General features: G+C 52.3%; 1 protein-coding gene across 1 annotated transcript in view; it reads right to left on the reverse strand.

The window, feature by feature from the left end:
- Positions 1-1,817: 1,817 nt before the first annotated feature.
- The window catches only part of PITPNM3 (PITPNM family member 3), a gene marked incomplete at its 3' end in the record, with an annotated part of 82,885 nt that continues 66,082 nt past the window's right edge, over positions 1,818-18,620 (reverse strand). Inside the window, exons 10-20 of the mRNA XM_080924001.1 lie at positions 17,559-17,731; positions 15,939-16,109; positions 14,561-14,755; positions 13,627-13,775; positions 11,954-12,067; positions 9,364-9,480; positions 8,891-9,039; positions 8,609-8,758; positions 6,944-7,127; positions 2,622-2,750; positions 1,818-2,123 (exon numbers count right to left, since the gene is read on the reverse strand). Coding sequence (XP_080780127.1) covers positions 1,818-2,123; positions 2,622-2,750; positions 6,944-7,127; positions 8,609-8,758; positions 8,891-9,039; positions 9,364-9,480; positions 11,954-12,067; positions 13,627-13,775; positions 14,561-14,755; positions 15,939-16,109; positions 17,559-17,731 — 1,837 coding nt within the window. The remainder of the gene's footprint in view (positions 2,124-2,621; positions 2,751-6,943; positions 7,128-8,608; positions 8,759-8,890; positions 9,040-9,363; positions 9,481-11,953; positions 12,068-13,626; positions 13,776-14,560; positions 14,756-15,938; positions 16,110-17,558; positions 17,732-18,620) is intronic.

Consider the following 18,620-nt stretch of genomic DNA (forward strand, 5'->3'; position numbering starts at 1 on the left):
GAGGGGGCGGTTATGAACGTCTAGAGGCAGGATAGAAGGGGGAAAGCTGAAGCTGGTCCCACGCCTTCTCACCCGCTCTGCAGCCGCCCTGGCAGTGCTGGGTTTAGTTAGCTGAATGCAGTGCTAATGGTGCAGTGGAGAGCTGGCAGGGGGGACAGGGTGAGCAGAGGGAGCGGGAGCTGGCAGGCTGGGGAACACACTTGAGTGGAAAGAGCAGGGTGGGTACTGGGAGCCTGCACCCCCCCTCCAGCCCCAGGGAGGCACCCAGGTTGCTGGGCAACTCACAACATGGTGCCAGTCACCCCCATCAGCAGCCACCATGGGCTGCATGGGAGCTGCAAGAGGTAGACATTGAGCAGAAGCAACACTGGGCTGACATGTGCCTGCAGTGTACACTGGCATTTGTGCCTGCAGTGTACAAAGGCATTTGGCCCTGGCCTCAGTGGCAGCCCAGAGGACCCCAAGACACCCAGGTGGCCATGCAACAGGTATCAGCCTGGGCCAGAGAACAAGGGGAGACCTGTGCCAAGGCCAGGGGCTTGGCAGCAAGGAGACACCCTCTCCTGCTCCCACCCTAAGGGGTCTACCTGCCCTAGAGAAGGTTCTAGGCTCAAACCAAACTGAGTAGCCAGGCAGAGGGAGAGAATACAGTGGTTTGAGCCAATATTCCATGAACCTCCAGAACCCAGGGTCTCAGCTCTGTACACTCCAGAAACCTAGAGGGAAACGTGAATCTGAACAGAGCTATGAGAAGGGCAGCCATGTTATCGCCTTTTGTTGGTAGAGGGAAATGGTTTCTGTTTCCCTCTGTGTTACACAGATCAGCCTGTTCTCCATGACGCAGAGGCTTCCTTCCTCTGAAGTGCTGCACTCCCTTCTAGCCCCACCCCCAGAATTCCCCTCTCCCAGGTTGGGGAAGGATGGGATGAGGAGGAGGCCCACTGGGCATTCTGAAAAGCCCTAGAGAGCAGAAATGCTGGACAGCCTAGAAGTCAAACCCACTACCCATCTCAGCCAGGAGGCCCCCTCTAGAGAAAGGCGGCACCCAAAGAGTAGGTATGCTACAGACTCCAGGGCACACAGCCAGACATCGTGGGGGCTGAATCTACGGCTGCACAAGGCAAGACTCGGGGAACAGGACTGTCTTCAAGGGCCACAGGAGAATAAGAATACCGAGAACAAGAAAGGAGACAAAGGACAGCTGCAAGACAAACAGTCAGCACCAGGCCCGGTCCCCAGGGTTGTGGACAAACTCCACAGACATAGATTGAACCCAGGGAATAACTTCTCCCATAAAGTGATCTCTCTGTGTCATAAGTCAGCCAGCCTCAAAGTGGTGCCCCGGATGTCACAAGGAGGGCAGACATAAATGCCACTTACTCCTCTACAGACAGTTACTGTACCTGCAGTCAGCCACCTGCCTGGCCCCGTTGCCCAGCGCTGGGGGTTTCTCTTGTTGGAGCCTGCCTAGTGTGGCTCTAGAAACCTCAGCACTCAAAAATGGTCAACTTTACCCAAACACTGGCACAGGCAGGCTTGGTCCCAGGGTCACAAACACAAACATTACCCCTGACTCAAGCTTGCCAGCACAGGAGTGGGGAGGCAGCGGCTTCACTGAGACACCCCGGATTTTCACCCCATCACAGCCCAGAGAACTCCCCAATGTCAGGGCAAGGTCCCTCCCTGCTCTGGTCGGACACTGCTGGACAGACACGGGAGGGAAAAAGCAGGAAAACGCCTGTGTCGGCGAGAAGGCAACCCTTCCCATTCCTGCAGGCCGCCTAGCTGCGCCCACAGTACTGAGCACCGCCCACCCCTCAGGGCACCGACTCGAACTTGGGGGGCCCACGCGCCCAGCTGAGAGAGGGCAGTGGCCGCTCGTGGTCCTTGTCAGACTCAGGCTGGCTCTGCGCCCGCTCGGGCTTGGGGTTTGTGGCCGGTGGGTCCGGCTGCTGCACCGACATGGTCCTGCGCAGGTGATTGCGCTTGCGCAGAAACTCCGGCTGAGCGTGCAGCCCAAAGCTGCCCTTGCGCAGGATCATGCGCGAGTTGTTCTTCTTGGGGCGAGAGCGGTGGCTGGCCTCCAGTGCCGCCAGGTGTGCTGCGTAGCCTTCACTCAGGAACTGTGGAGGGAACAAGCGTCGGGTTAGCACCTGACCCTGTCCCCCGACATCGCCACTTCCCTAAGACAGCCACCGTGAGAGTCTGTAGCTTCTCCGGGACCCCCAAAACCAATAGCAGGGATGTTCATTACCCTGAGTTCCCATAGGGTATTAAGTACCTATCTCTGTCTGTACCCCAGGCTCTTTCTGTCTGTCCTTCGTTCCCATTCCACCCCCTTCGCAGGACGCAAGCTTTGCCCTAGAGTCGAAGTTTGTGGCTCATCTCCGAAGCTCCATCATGCCGTCATTCAGAATGGCGCTTGCCCTGCTACGCAAGTCATTGTTCTCCCTTCGCCAAGATGCCATTACATCTGCCACCACTTGGATTCTCCCATGCGTCCAGCAGGGGGCCAGGTCCAAGGCATTGCTCAATAGAGATCAGTGAATAAGTAAAAGAAGGGACGAGCTGGTAACTGAAGGATCAGGAGCTGCCCCAGCCTTTCCCTGGCCCTCACACACCTGGCACTGGGTTTGGTACTTCTTGGTGGGCCGGCCCACAATGAAGATCTGGGAGGCAGGGAGGCCCAGCACACTGTAGACAGAGATATCTTTCGTGGAGCCATAGGCAGCAGTGATTTTGATGAAACACTGAAACACAAAAGCAAGCTGGTGAAGAAGGGGAAGACCTAGAGAGCCCCCACTGCGGAATGCTTCATCGGCACTCGGATGCCAAGCTGTCATTCCACCTTTGATAGAAGCCACCCCCAGATGACTGCCCGTCCCTGCCCCAGTTCCCCACTTCAGGTCTGAGAGAGCTCTATGGCCACATTACTTGCTGACATCACTGCCCATCCCTCCCCCAACACACACACCCCACCTCTCACAGTGGGGTCAAGTGCCCCTTTGATTCCAGGTCTTTGCATTATGGACCCTAAACTAGAGGTAAGCTCTAGGCTGGTTAACCACACCTGATAGCTGGTCTGACGAGTTCTCCAAAAGTTCAGACTCAATTTAGAGATTTGCCCTTCTTGTTCTAGGGGTACTTTCTTTTAGCTCATCACCCTAATCACCCTAATCTCACACAGCTGGCGGTGCTCACCACCCAACTACTCTCGATGTATGTCTCCTATCCATGCCACCCTTTGTCCTCAGTGAGGATGTGTGGTTTAGTTTCATGTTCATCTGACACAATTAGAGTCATCTGAAAGGAGGGAACCTCAAGTGAGAAAATGCCTCCATCAGATCTGGCTGCAGGGTGTTTTCCTAATTAGTAATTGATGGAGAAATGCCAAACCCGTTGTGGGTGGGGCCATCCCTGGGCTGGTGATCCTGGGTTCCATAAGAAAGCGTGCTGAGTAAAGCCATGTGAGCAAGCCAGTGAGCAGCATCTACTCTGTGGCCTCTGCATCCGCTCCTGCCTCCAAACTCCTGTCCTGTTTGAGTTCCTTCCATGATGAACTATCAAGCAGACGAATAAGATAAATCCTTTCCTCCTCATCTTGCTTTGGTAATGGTATCTCATCACAGCAATAGTAACCCTAGCTAAAAAACAGAGTTCTTAAGTATGAGCCGCAGCTTCTTTCCTTTAAAATGCACTGTCATCAATGGGATGACTTACTGTCAGCTGTAGCTCAAACAGGAAGTGTACCCAGCAAGCCCACGTGCAGTAAGCCTGGTCTCCAGTTGGTGGTGCCATTGAGAGGTGGGTGCTAACTTCTCAGTGGGGTTGATCCGTTGATGAGTTCATAGCTAAAGGGACTTTGGTGAGGCTTAGTTTGAGGAAGCTTTCCTCTGGCTTGCTCTGTTTCCTGGCCGCCACCAGGCACGCTGCTTTCTTCTGCCACCCACTCCCAACACTATAATTTACTTCCGCGGCAGGTCTACAGCAGTGGGACCAGCAGACCACAGGCTGACACCTCTGAAACCATGCACAGAATAAGACTTCCCTCCCTCAAGTCAATTTCTCAGGTGTCTGCCACAAGGACAGAAAGAGAGGTGAGGTACACTATTCACAGGGAGAGCCTGTTGCTTCTCACCCTTATGACCTGCTCCAGGATGAGGCCCACCTCCACCCTGAACCCTCCTGCTCTATCCCCTTGGCGTTTTCAGTCTTCAACAGGTAGACAATCCCCTCATCTCTCCCTCCCTCCCTCCCCCTCCCCTCATCTCTTCCCTTTCCCCTCCCCCACCTCTCTCTCTGCTGGAAACCCTCCCTGTCTCAACTGGCTTTTCAGCTGCTCTCAGAAGCCCAGCACAGCTTCACCTGAACCCAGCCATTCTCAGGGGATGCCTGGCCCCACACAGCTCCAGCCCGCAGCCCAGGCTCCTGCCCTGATCCACATTCTGGAAGTCACATGGCTCCTGCTCCTTTGTGGCCACATCTGACCTCTTCTTCTCCCTGCCTGGTCCTCTGCCTGTATCCATTCTCATTTCATCCATTTATTCCTTTGTGCATTCATTCTTCCTGCACTTATTGAGCACCTACTGTGTGTCATCCTTACCCCAGATCCTGGAGATACACCTTGAGCAATTCAAATAACCCCAGTGGCACCTTGATCTCTCCTGGTCACGCAAAGGGACATCTGAGAGTTCCTTGCCTGTAATGATTCCCAAGTTCTCACAATGTTGCCAACTGATTCTCCTGACTGCATGCCTTTCTCTCTGCCCATGCCTACTATCTGGATTCTAGTCTTTTGTCTCTTGATGAAGTAAAAAGCCTCCTAACTACACCCCCCTTTCCTTTAACCAGTGTGTTCTTCAGTGAGCTGCTAGAGGGATCTTTTTAACACCCGGATTAGATGCTGTCCCTGCCCTACTTCTGACTCACCCATTGCTCCACACTCTCCTCAGCAGAAAGCCCAAGAGCTGATGCGGTTTCCAGAATTTATAAGACCTACTAAGCTTGGGTGTCTCGTAATATCTAGAGCCTCAGTTCTCATCTGTCCTTGATCTGACCCTGCCTGCACATAACTCTGTCCTGTGTCCCTGCAGTCCTGAGAACATCCCAGGCTACTTCGCATCCCTGCACCTTTGCATCTGGCGAAAGTTGTCAGAATCAAAGTGCAGCCGCTTGGGTCATCAACCCCATCAAAGATCCAAAGCCAGGAGGTTATAAAAGAAGTGTCCCCAGTCATGATGACCTGATAATAATTCTCCTCCACCTCTCTCTCTCTCTCTCTCTCTCTCTCTCTCTCTCTCTCTCTCTCTCTCTCTCTCTCTCTCTCTGGTGCTCATGCACACACATGACCACCACAACCTTATACAAAAGCCTGCAGCCTCTAGGCATGGTGACACATGCCTTTAATCCCAGCACTTGTTGGTAGAAACAGATGGACCTCTGTAAGTTTGAGGCTAACCTTGTCTACATTGGGGGGTCCTAGGCAAGCCAGGGTTAGACAGTGAGACATGATCTAAAATATAAAGATTTAAGTGTAAAAAGTCAACTGCGATCTTACAGCAGCAGTACTTCCCCAAGTACATCTGCTCGGGAACTGCCGCTTTGCTCTCAGGCTGAGGTTGTCATTGTTACTGCTTGTTGCAGACAAACCGTATTGCTTTAGGATATATTTTGTCATCCTTCTCCTCCTTCTTTTTTTTTTTTTCTTTAAAAATTCCCCTTGCCTTAGTCTCTTTAAATAGCCCCAGAAGCCACTATGGCACATGTATGTTCCCACAGAGCTATTTCCAAATAAAGCTTAACCTCTTTATATTTCCCCAGGCCCAGCACAAGCTGTTTTGCCATCTACCTGACAACTCATACTCCTATGTCAAGACTGAGCCCACAGGTTATTACCTACGACCAGCCACTCCAGCTTTCCCAGGCGAACCTAAGACCTTTCTCCTCTGTTTGCCAATATTGCCCCTTTTCTGCCACACACCAGTAATTGTCAATTTACATGCCTTTCTTTCTCTAGATCAGGGATTGGCAGACTTTTTCTTTGAAAAGCCAAATAGTAAATATTTTAGGCTTTGAGCTCTGCCACAGAGATTCGACTCGGCTCTTTCGCTGCATCGCAAAGGCAGCCACAGACAATACATAAACAGATGAGCTTGGCTGTGTGCCAAAAAAAAAAAAAAAAAAACTTCATTTATGGACATCAAAATTTAAACTTGTGTCGTTTTCATTTGTCTACTCCTGCTCTCCATGTATGAGTCTCTCTCCACTTTTTGCCTCTCTCTCCCTCCCTCCCTCCCATCCCCCTTCCCTCCTTCCTCCCTCCCTCCCTCCCACCTCCTATCCTTCTCCCCAACCCCCAAACCCATCTCCAAAGCATCAGAATCCCCTGGAGGGCTTTATACAAAGAAGCCCCAGCCTCCTGACAGAGTTTCTGCTGCTGGCTGAGCCCAGGAGTTTGCCTATCTAATAATTCCCAGGTGCAGATACAAGAATTACAGCTCTGGGTGGCAGATAGGAAAAAAAAAAAACAGGCTAGTACCGCAAGCACCAAGCAGAGAGGAGCACACACAACCAAGCCTGAAGTGTTTCAATAGACACTAAGATATCTATCTGAAGAAATAACCAGATGTAGAGACAAGAATTTAGGCCTTGGAGTCAGGAAATGCTAAAGCACGAATATCAGTCAGTGAAGATAACACCTGCCCCTCCTAGCTCTGTTACAAAGTCCCAGTGAGAGACTGTCAACAAAATGTACTTCCCTCCCTTACAGCACCTGAGGACCTCAATGCCTAGTTCTTGGCGTTGAGAGAAAAGGGGAGGAGCATAAGGTCATGGGTTAACCCTTCTGCTAGCCAATGAAAGCCTGCTGCCCCATGAGGCTCCGCCTTCACGTGGGCGTAGCCACAGTCCAGTTCTCCTTACCTCCTTGCAGGCTCACACTTACCTCCTGCATGAGGTTGCGAAGGAAGATGGCCTTCTGCCTCAGTGGGTCGTGCACCAGTCCGTCCGAGAAGAAGATCATGCCCTGTGGGAAGTTGTGCTGGGACAGCCACGACACCACCCGCTGCTTCTGCATGTCCGGCCGCCCCGTGATGTAAAGAATCATGTAGCCCAGGTCCTGCCAGTGCCTGGTGAGATGGCATCCTGGGTCCAGCTCGGCCCACTACAGGCCGCCCGCTGCCCAAGTTTCTGCCCTGACTGCTGCTGCCTTCCGGAGGAGCCAGTGGTAATGGTTAGGGGGTTCTCAAGTCCTCACCTCTGGTGAGTGGTGGACATTTGGATGGCCTGTGAGGACCTTTCCCTCCCCTTTCCCTCTCCTGCTTCCAGCTTCTCCACTAACAAGACAGTTTCCAACCCACTCTCAGTGCCTGGTTCATAGCTCAGGTGTCATCTTTCTCCTGAACTTTCCCTCTGGTCCTCCAACTTGGATCTGATCTTGTGCAACCTTGAACTACACACACACACACACACACACACACACACACATACACAGCACAGGCTCAGTTTCCCCATCTGTAACCATCCAAACACTCCCATGGGATGTTCAAGGATAAAGGCACTGATCCCAAAGCAGCTTGACATAGTCTTCCTGGCAGAGTTGGTTTCATTATCATCATTGACTGTTTCCATGGAGATTTCTATAAACCACAAACCCAACCCCGTTGCTCCTTTGCTTAAAACCATACCTGGCTCCCTAGTGCTGAGGTGTGCTCTTGGACTCTGCCCTGGTGAGTGGGATTCCCCTATCCACACTGGGGTGTTCTGTTACCCCAGTAATAGCCCTATTCTTCTGACTCAGGACCCTCCTTTAGACAGTCAACATGTCACCATCTTCATCCTTCAAGAGTCTTCTTCAAGAAAACTCCCCCCACTTCCCAGGCAGAATTTGTTCTTTGCTGTTTTCCATGGATGGCTCGGGGTACAGATAAGCCCAGCATGGACAGCCGTAGTGGGTTTGCTAAAGCCAGACTGAAAATGATCTGACTGCTTGGGAAACTAAGAATGTGCACAGTGTGGGTGTTGCAGGGATGCTGGGAGACCACAGATGGACGCCCAGGCATATGGGTCTGTTGGGCTCATAAAAATCCATTTCTGGAAACTACCAAGGTGTGGCAGTGTTGGGGTAAAGGAGGCAAGAGCCTCAGCAGGAGAGAGCATGGTCCCCATCCCCACTGTGGGATAAAGCAGCCCCTCTCCCAGCAGGCTACCCAGGACCTCCCCTATGAGCCAGAAAACAGCTGGAGGACAACTGTCTCTCAGAGCCTAGAGGTCAGCCCAGCTGCTCTTCCCAAGCAAGGCAGCACAGTCTCTATGCCGTTCTATGCAGTCTGGAGGTCTGAGTCTCTATTGTCACCACTGACCATGTCTCATCCTTGTTTTTTATATTCCTCCACTGGTCTCAGAGCAAGCGAGGAGCAACAAATGAATGAGCTAGCATCTACAAAAGAGACTGATCCTCTCAAAAACCCCCAGTGAATTGGAGGCAGAGCCAGAACTTTGCAATGTCTAGGGCCAGAGACCCACAGAAGTCCTAGAGGAAGCTGGGGGGTGGGGGGAACTAATACACTTTCCCCAAAACTTCTGGCTCCTGCCCTGGGGAGACACTCACCGAACAACATCCACTGCACCTGGCCGGACCTTGGGGTCACTTCCCATGATAGACACACTGGCGGCAAAGGACCCGTCAATGCTGAACACAACACACTCCATGCCTCGGGGCAGCACCGTGAGGTAGCTCATCGCACAGGTCTGGTCACCCCTGAAAGATACCGATCTGAGCTCAGCCTGCAGCTGAAAACAGAAATAAGCTCTGTCTTCCAGACAAGCATGGACGGGAGAGCCACCCCAAGAGTCCACAGTGTGAATGTCTTCACACACAGCCTGGTCCTACCTGACCACCATCTTTACAGGGTAGACACCAACCCCCAGACGCCGGGGCCGGGGCACGTTGTATGTGATTCTGCCACTGTTGTTGGTGATTTCTGTGTCCAGGTGGACCCAGCGGCCTGACGATGGCTCTGTCATCACCAGGATGTCCACCTGCAGCGAGTGAAGGGAGCAAGGAGCCTGCTGCAGGCTGAAGGACACATGCTTAACAGCCAAGATTCAGACCCCTGGTCACAGGTTCCTACCTTCTATATCCTAGAGTTTTCTATCACCCTCCCTCATGTGTGTGTTGGCCACACTGGCTTTCCCACCTCTTTGGAGGTATCGAGTTCCCCTTATCCCTCGTTGATTGGATGAGTGGGGAACGCTCCCTGTGTGGTGTTCCCGCACAGAGGCTTCTGTCACCCTTTCTGCCCTGAGGTCCTATGAGTCATATGGGGCAGGTGAGCCAAGGAGGAACTGCTCAACCCTTAGTACCTTCTCTCCAGTCAGGGCTACCATGTCAAGAGGGCCATACATGAAGCGCCCCACCAAGACCTGGGGGCCATCTTCAGCGGCAATCACATCATTGGCACGGTGGTTCGCAGTAACATTCTGCAAGGACAGAAACAACCCGGCTCAGTTTTTGCAGACAAGGTTCACTCTTGCTTTGTCATTAAAGACTTGTAAGGATGGCTTCCAGAACATGCGTGTCCCGACTGCATCAGCTGTCCCATGAGCTTCCTACACTAGAGTACCAGAAACAGACTGAAATACCAAACCGCTCCTTGGGCTGCCCACAGAGGTGTACCTCATGCTCTGGACTCTGCACACCCCCTGAAGTGATGACTGGCCCTTACAGCCTGACAATCACGTTTAGATTTCAGAGTTGGAAACTACCCAGTTACCTTTAGTTCTTCCGTCTGCATGAGCAGCCGTTTACATGGATCCTTTTTTAATGGAAAATTTAAATGCACAAGAATAGAAAGAATAATCCAGATGAGTGTGTGAACCTGACCAGAACATCCACATGACCGCTGGCTGCCGTCCAGGTCTCCTTGCCCTAAAGCCTCGGTCCCTCATAGGATACTTAGGACATCCTGGATAATGAATCGTTCCCTCCCTCCATAACTCAGAGCCCTTGTCTTTCAGTTTTGCCCCATTCATTCTGCAGCTCCAAGTCCTGTGTTGGCCCCGACTGTCCACTCCCAGGCTAGCCTTTGAGATCTCGGTCCCTCAGTCTGGTGAACTTCATAGTTCATACTGATCAAGTCTTTGTGTTTGCCATGCTCACATATGTCATTTGGACTCTGCTAGGAGCTTCCTAATGAATCTCTGTATTTCAGGGCTGCCTTCAGACAGTTCCTCTGTGTCCTTTACAAGACACAGATCTGACCCAACCTGGCCAGCATCCCATACCTTCCACTGAACTTCAAACCCTGAGTGTGGCACATAGAACCAAGCCTTGCAGAAGTGCCTCTGCATTCTGCATTTCTCTCCTCCGCCCTCTTATTCTGACATCCCATTTCCCAAACTCTAGCACATCCCCCACAAGAGACTCAACTCTACTCCCCTACTCCTACCGGCTCCCCAAAAATGTGAAGTCCACCTCCTCTCAACTTGAAGGTTGTGTGATTCAGTCCAGTACATCTCTACAGAACTCACTGACGCCAGTCATTGAGAGAAACCCCCATGGGATCTGCCCTAACGTGGGGTCAGAGGTTCCTTTAGATACTGCATGTTAAGTGCCGTGGAGCCCTGCAGAAGATGAGCAGGTGCTTGGAAATAAGCCTGAGCAATGGGGTCGTCACACACTAAGATACCCAGAGTCAAAGACACAAACAACAATGGTTACTGAGGGGAGGATGTGCCAACATCAGAACATCTCACACACTGCCGGTGGGAATAAAATGGGGCAGCCACTGTGGAAGGTACACTCCAGACCAAGTGCAGAATCACCACTCCCTGTCTATCTATACCCCAGGCAAATGAAAATAGATGTCCACAAAATGTGCATGTGAATATGTAAATTATTCAGAATAGCCAACAGGTAGAAACACCTCAAAGGTCCATCAACTGACAGCTGGATGAACGGAACACATGGATGTAGTAGAACAATATCCAGTCAGGAAAATCCCCTATACACGACACATCATGGGTGACCCTCTGTTAATGCGCCAAGTGAAAGAAGGCAGACACATGTATGACATCATTTACATGAGATTCTGAGGATGGGCGAGTCTGCAGAGGCTGACATGAGACAACTGCTTGGTTACTCGGGGAGGAATCAGTGGCCCCACTGAAGGGAAGGGCTGCAGGGAAAGGGATTTCCTTTGTTAGGCGACAAAATGTTTTAAAACTGACAATGGGTCGGGTCGAATACAACTGTGAATAGACGAAAATCCATTGAATTTGACACTGTAGATGTCTGAATTACGTGACAGGTGAATTATATCTCCATACGTATGTTCATGCCCCACTCCCCAGAAAATAAGCTGACTCATGAAGCCTTAGTCGCTCTGCCTTGTAGGGCTGTTTTTAGGACCCTGCTTACTGTTCTTTCTCACTATACTGGCTGCTCACCAGGACAACGCTGTGTCAGTACAGTCTCAGACTGTGCGCCTTCCCGGCACAGGGACTGAGAGTAGACAACGATGACAGTTTACTGAGAGAATAAAAGGATGTGTGCTTCCCAGATCCCTCTTTGTCCCCAAGTCCCTACAGAGGAGCCCCATCTTTACAGACAGAAGCCTGCTGTGACCTACCCTGGCAGTCCTATCCATTTTCATTCTGGTGTGTATACCCTGTTGTGGCAAAGATCGCCCCAAGTCCTCCTTAATAGCTGAGAGCCCTGGGCACAGGCAAGAGCTTCTGTGCCATGTGCATGTCTTCAGAAGCCTGGCATGGAGCAATCACTCCACAAACTGCCCTACTTTTACCATTCCCAGAGCCCTGGGCTGCCACATGGAGCCAGACCCTGAACCCCACCCCTCCCCTCATACCTGGCAAACCAGGGTTCTTATCTGGGACATAGCTGCCCACGCTCGGAAGGTCAGCTACCCAACAAACCCAACTGCAGCAAGCTTACCCGCAACTTGACCTGGGTTCGCTTGCGCAGCCACTTCTCTCTGGGGTTAGAGGGGCTCAGAGCCGTGGGGTCCAGGAGGCTCTCTTTCACACTTGCACTCTCGTAACGCATCACCTGGCCAAGAGCAAGGAGGGGCGTGGTGGCACATTCTCATGCATTGTTTTTCCTTCTCCCCAGACAGTTGCCAGCCAGGACCTCCCTCCTGCATTGTTGGGCCCTGTTTCAGCACTGGGAGCTGTCTCCCTTCACACCTATCTGGACAGCTGGAAGCAAGGAACTATCTATCCCCTTGGTCGCTCTGCTTTGGTGCCAGCCTCTGACCTTCATGCCTGAACCCTACAGCTACCTAGTTAGCATTTGTTTGTTCTCTGCCTTCCCTCCAGTACTACAGGTGGCCTTTGCCTAAGGCCAGCTGAAACAGTGGACTCCTGGCTCTGAACTGTCCCTTCTCCAGGCCATTGCTTCCCAGGACTCCCTCAAGACCTTTTCTGCTGGATCTCCTCAACGTCCAAAAATGCCTACCACTGCCCATTTCATAAAATATCATCCTCTCCTTGGAAACCCTCGTGCCTCTTAATTTTCGTGGCACTAAGGTCTTCATAAGACTTCTACACTCCATCTCCACATCCATCTTCCCTTGCCTCCTTCCTCTGTCTATCCCATCTTCCCCTGCCTCCCTCCTCTGTCTCCCCCAACAGCTTCTGTCTCCAGCACTTCACTGACACCACTTCTGCCATGCCCCTGGTACTTCCATCTCTTCTGTCTAATTATTCCGGGTTCTCCCCGAACCTATGGGGATGATCGCTTCCATCCTTCCAAACAGATCTTCCCTGTCTCCCCGAGGAGCTCCAGGCTTGTCTCTGAGCCATTGGTATCCTTGTGGGTTTTCAAGAACAGCCAAGGCCTGCTGGCAACCACATTTTTGTCTCCAGCCCTAATATCTCCCCCTAAGCTCCAGGCTCACTGCCCACTGTAGCTAACCTGTGTCTCACACTGCAGAAGCACAGCCTTGACTCCCCCAGCCAAGATGCCCTCTGCCAAAGTCCTAGGAAATCACCCCTATGGTTGCTCAATGGGAAGACAGGACCACTTAGCTAGCTTCTTCCCTCAGCTCAGACCTCAGTACTGACGCTGAATCCATGCATTAGATCACCCCTTGGCACCTAGTCCAAGATTTCATGCCCTGATGGGGCTTGTATACCATCTTTGCTTCCTGTGGACACTAAGACTCCTCTTCTGGACCCCGTAATGGCTGCTCCAAAGCTTCCTTCTCAAAGCACAGGTCAGCTAATATCTCTTCCTTGCTCACATCCCTATACACCCAGGTAAAACCACACCAGACCTTCAGAACTGTCCCCAACTCTCTGCCCCCACCACCTCCAGGTTACGGACTTCCTGCTCTTCCATTTTAAAGGCAAAGACACTAAGACCCAGAGGGACCAGGTAGGGATCGCTCCATCTCCTCCATCTTGACACAGAGACATAGCTTCATCTGCAGGTTCTACTTAATTATCTAGAAAGTCGGGGTTTGTAAAAGAATTCCTTCTCTGGCCTGTCATTTCTCTTGACATCTGTGTCCCAGTGCTGATCCACCACTTTCAGAGGCCAGCTGCTTCATGGGGCCACAAGAAGCCCGGGATTCCCCAGAGGGGCCAATAAGGGAGCCACAGTACCTGTCTCAAGATGAAGGCGACCACATCAGTAGACTCCCAGTAGCTGGCATGGAAGAGGTGGGGCAGAGCCACGGTGGGGAAGGCGGTGAGGACATCCGGGCAGTACAGGGCATAGTCAATCCTCTTGGTTCCCCACCACTTGCCTGTGACTGTGGGGACAAGAGGAAGATGAGGATAGAATGGCCAAAAGCCAGCGGGCAGTCTCAGTGGAGACGTGCCAACAAGCACCTGCCCCAATATGAGCTGGATGGGAGGTGGCTCCTGCCCTTTCTCCAGCCCTTCTAATCATCCAACACTAAGACATGGGCTTCCAACTTGTCCCAAGAAGGAGGACAAGCCCCATGGAGACAGTCATAGTTGCACCCCAGGGTACAACTCCACAGTAATTTCCCAGGGGCTCTCTCTAAGGTCACAAATTAGTCTGTGCCTGCAAAGGTAAGGGCATAGTGTATGATCAGAGATCAGAGGCCTGTATAGGGTCAGAGTATAAAAGTATACATGAGGTCAAAACTCAGCCATGGGCCACAGTCAGAGGTCAGAGCTCCATTCAAAATCAGAACTCAAAGGTTGGAAATAAGGCTAAGCTGGTAGTGTTTGCCTAGCATGTGTGAGGGGAGGCACTGGGTTTAATATCCAGCTGAGTGTTGGGGGATGGGGAAAGCATAGTCCTGGCTGGTACATTCAGGGCTCTCTTCCAAATCAGAGCTTAGCAAGCTTAGGAAATCAGCGAAGACTCAGAGGAAACCAGATCAGTCCTCCCTTCACCCAATCCCATCCCCACCCCTTCCCCCAAGACAGGAATGTCATCATGACTTCTTCTACAACCCCTCCTGACCCGAGCCTGCCCCACAGTATCTTTGCTGTGGGCCCACCACCCCCAGAGAAAGTCCCTGCTCCTCAAATGCAGGCTGGACCCCCATAGGGCCTCACTCACTGTGGGAGGCACCCATAGGTGCCAGGCTGTCCGAGGACTCCGTACTGTCGCTATGGGAGCTGCCTTCGCTTAGCCTCCGTTCAGTGCGCTGGAATCTTGGGGCCTGAGGGGGTGAGGCAGGGGCATCCAGAAGTGGGGGGCTTCCCCGGGAGCTTCCCTCCAGGAATAGGGGGCTGTGGGTGTGCAGGGCATCAGCTGGAGGGGGAATTGCAAGGTCAGGGGGGCGAGCACTGAGTATCCAGCAGAGTGGCTTATTTAGTGCCAGCCCCATGGTAGATGAAAGGCTGTTAATGCAGAGAAGCCAGCCCAGGCCTAGCAGGCCAGCAGCATCCCATGCCCACACACAAACACTGTACAAGTGGTGAGTGTTACAGACATAGGTGGTGAGGTCAGCATCATCCTGTCTCCCAAACGCCACAGGGAAGCCTGGGACGCCGGCCCTAAGGTGTAGCTGAAGTCACGACATAATGCCTAACATGTCCTCTCTCATCAAGTCCCTCCCCTGACCCACAGAGGCACACGGCTGAGGTGAAAGTAGGTGGAGATGACGTCAGCCGGCAAGTTGGGGGTAGATGAGAACCTCTAAGGTTGGGGAAACCCCCCTTTTAGAGGGGATATAGAAGTAACACAAGCAAACGTTGGAGTCTTGCCCCCTCGTGGGAGTCCTAAAGAAATATATCCCTTTCAGATGAGAAGCAAGGACAGGTAAGTTCTAATCCTGAAGTGAGTTATGGGCACAGCATCTCCTCACCCCTGACCTCTAAAACCATTAGGCTAGAGTTCCCCAATGGCAATATGGAGCTATGGAGCCAAGACTGGTTGCCAAGTGCCTGGTTGTCCATTCTGGGCCATATCATACACAGTCACATACATACTCCCAGAAGCCACTGCTTCTTCTCTGAACTAACCAACAGCTCTTCTTGTCCCTCCAATGCCCCTCTACCTATGCAAATACAACCCTCCTCTAGGCCTTGGCCAACATCACACTTTCCATGAATCCCACCAGGATGAAACACCCTCTGCTGTGTCTTTGCAGGGTCTGGCATGGGCACTGGGAAGCAGCCCTGGGTAGGCACTTTTGACTTGCCCTCAGATCAATAACTCCACTATTATTCCAGTCTTCGCCAGAGAAGCTCAAATGGGAGCCTGCCAGTGGGTGAGGTGGCACCAAAATGCCTGGCACAGAGAAGGTCCTTGACATAAGCAGCTATTCTAGAGTATTGGAGCCATGGCTTCCTGCCCACACCTCTAACAGCACAGCCCTGCTCCCATGAGCACCCCACACCCATCGCCGACAGTTTGAGAGGCTGAGCCAGAAAGAACATTTCCAGAACCTACCAGCCTCCACCTCAACACACGCTCATAGCCTGGGACCTACCCAGCAGGAGAGACCGTCCATCGCCCAGAGGGAACCTCTGGTAGCGAGGCACGCTGACAGGAGGCACCAGGTGGAACTTGGGCTCCAGCAGTGGCTCAAGCCGTGAAGCAGAGGGGTCTGCACAGTGGAAGAAGCTGTAGACCTGGCTACAGGCAGGACGCATCTGGAAACCTGGGTGAGTGGGAAGAAGACATATGCCGAAACCCCTTTCTAATGGCTCTTAAGAGTTCCCTGGAATACAGCCTTCAGTAGCCTTCTCTCCTGCTCAAGAACCTCCCCTGGGTCCTTACTACCAGTCTTAGTTAGGGTTTCTGTTTCTGTGATAGAACACCATGACCAAAAGCAACTTGGGGAGGGGAGGGTTTATTTCATCTGACAATTCTCAGGTCACAGTCCCTCACCAGGGGAAGTCAGGGCAGGAACCTGGAGGCAGGAACTGAAGCAGAGACCATGGAGGAGTACTGCTTACTGGCTTACTCAGTTTGATTTCTTGTACATCCCAGGACCACCCACCCAGGGATGGGACCATGCAAAGTGGACTGGGTCCCTCACATCAATCACCAGTTACAAAAATGACCCAAAGTCTCGCCTATAGGCCAATCTTGTGAAGGCATTTTCTCAATTGTGGTTCTCTCCTCTCAGATGAGTCTAGCTTGTGTCAATCTGACAGAAAACTAGCCATCACACCACCCAAAAACAAAATGCCCAGTGTGTCACTGAAAGCCTTGCCAACCTGTCCCGTCATTGTAAACAGACAGCACTGCAGTCCTGGTAAACATCTGTAAGCTTGCTGCTTTCCTTCCTCTGTGTTCAAGCAAGCCTTTCTTCAGACTGCAAGGCCTTCCTTCAACTCACTTTTTGCACTTGGATAATTGCTTAAGTTCCTCTAACCACCACTCAGCCACTACCTGATTTATTAAACCAATTCAAGTCCCTTCAGTTAAGACAATGGCCCCTTGAATCTCAAGGTTAGTCAGAACAGGTGAAGCACTTCCTACACTGGCCAGCAGGTGTCGCCATGGAGGCCCTTGCCTCCTACCAAGTCCTAGGTCAGGCAGGAGCTTGGGTTTGCTGCACTCAGAGAATTCTGTCTCCTCTGCAACATTGAGAGTGGCTCTGAGCTCTGCCTCTCCTTACTTCAGCTCCTCACCTCAGAGCTTCAACAGAGAGCAATGAATGACAGTCTGCACTCCTGTCCTCAGACTCTCTGTGAGGCGCATGCTGGTCAGATGACATCATGTGTCTGCTTTGTAGGAGCCTGAAAGAGTGCTACCTGGCAAAGACCCCCAGTGCCAATGTGGGTAGAAAGGTTCTGAGACCCATGTAGCTGCAGGAAGTCTGCTGGACATGGGAAGGGAGGGTTTGCTGTGACAGAGTGACTGTTTGTGGGCTACATTCTCATGGGGGTGTGACTACAGGACAGAAGGGCATTAGTAATCTAGGGGTCCATGGAAGGGACAGTGAAGTCTACCAAGCTGCCTCATCTTTGCGCAGCCTGGGGAAGCTGCCTGTTCTCTCCCCCAGTTTCTAGCACTTCTCTGTATCCAACTTGCCTCCATCGCTGTCCACCCTCCCGCTCCCCCAGTTTGATCCCCTGAGCCATTGGCCTCCCATACCCACCATCTATCCCAGGCAGCACTGTCCTCCGCATGGCCAGGACCAGGCCCAAGGGTGAGCCGAAGAGGAAGAAGTCAGATACGTCAAAGTCAAAGCGACCCAGGCTGACCTCAGAGAGCTGGGGTGTGCCAGCTGCAGGAGCCTCGGCCTCATCCTTCAGGACACTGGAGTGGATGCTGCCAGAGGGAGGGATGGCAGGTCAGAGGAGGGCCAGGGCCGTGGGAGTGTCCACTTTGCAGCACCGATACGGTCTGAGGCCAGGGTGCCCAACCCTCTGTTACTGGAATGGGACTCATAACCAGAGACCACTTCTGACACCATCCGCAGAGACCGGTGACTTCGCGTTGGCCACCCAGGCCAACATTTGGCGGGAGCAGAGTTCAGCGAACATTTTCTGCATGGCCAGGTGGTGAGTCTGAAAGATTTTATGGGCCACCTGCATCCACCGCCTGGACTTACTCTGCCGTGCCAGGCAGCCACAGAACTGCTACGGCTTTTCTTAGGAAACCCGGCTGAGGACCTGAGAGCACCTGAACAGTCTGCACTCCCTGCACTGTAACAGCTACTCCGGAAACCCCTGCACTTTCCACGGGAGGAGCCTGCTCAGCACATGGGCCAGATGGCTGCTGCTGGTGCTGCTAGCAGCAGGGTTTTAACCATAACTCATGTTCCGGGCAACAGGCAGACACGGGTGCAAATAGCCTGGCCTCCCCGCTCCCCTGAACAGAGGCATGGGAGCAGGGTCCCTCATTACCATCCCAAGAGCCTCATATAGCCCGAGGAATCTAGCTTGTGTTTAGCCGCAGATGCAGAGCAAACAGAAGCCAAGGCTGCCTCCCTGGCCTTCCAACAAGCACCGGAGCCAGTAAATGGTTAGAGCATGTCAGGGGAGTCCAAGATGTGCCAGTCACCTTCTGAAAGCAAAGTCATCTAAAATACTCAAGTTAGAGAAAAAGGAAAAAAAAAAAAAAAACTTTCCAGGCTGAGCCAACACACAATCTTCATGCACTGCCTCCTGCTCTCCCGGCCAATGATGATGAAGTTTAACTATGTATATTCCATGTA

This window comes from Micromys minutus (genome assembly GCF_963924665.1).
Source record: "Micromys minutus genome assembly, chromosome: 10".
Classification (NCBI taxonomy): Eukaryota; Metazoa; Chordata; class Mammalia; order Rodentia; family Muridae; genus Micromys; species Micromys minutus.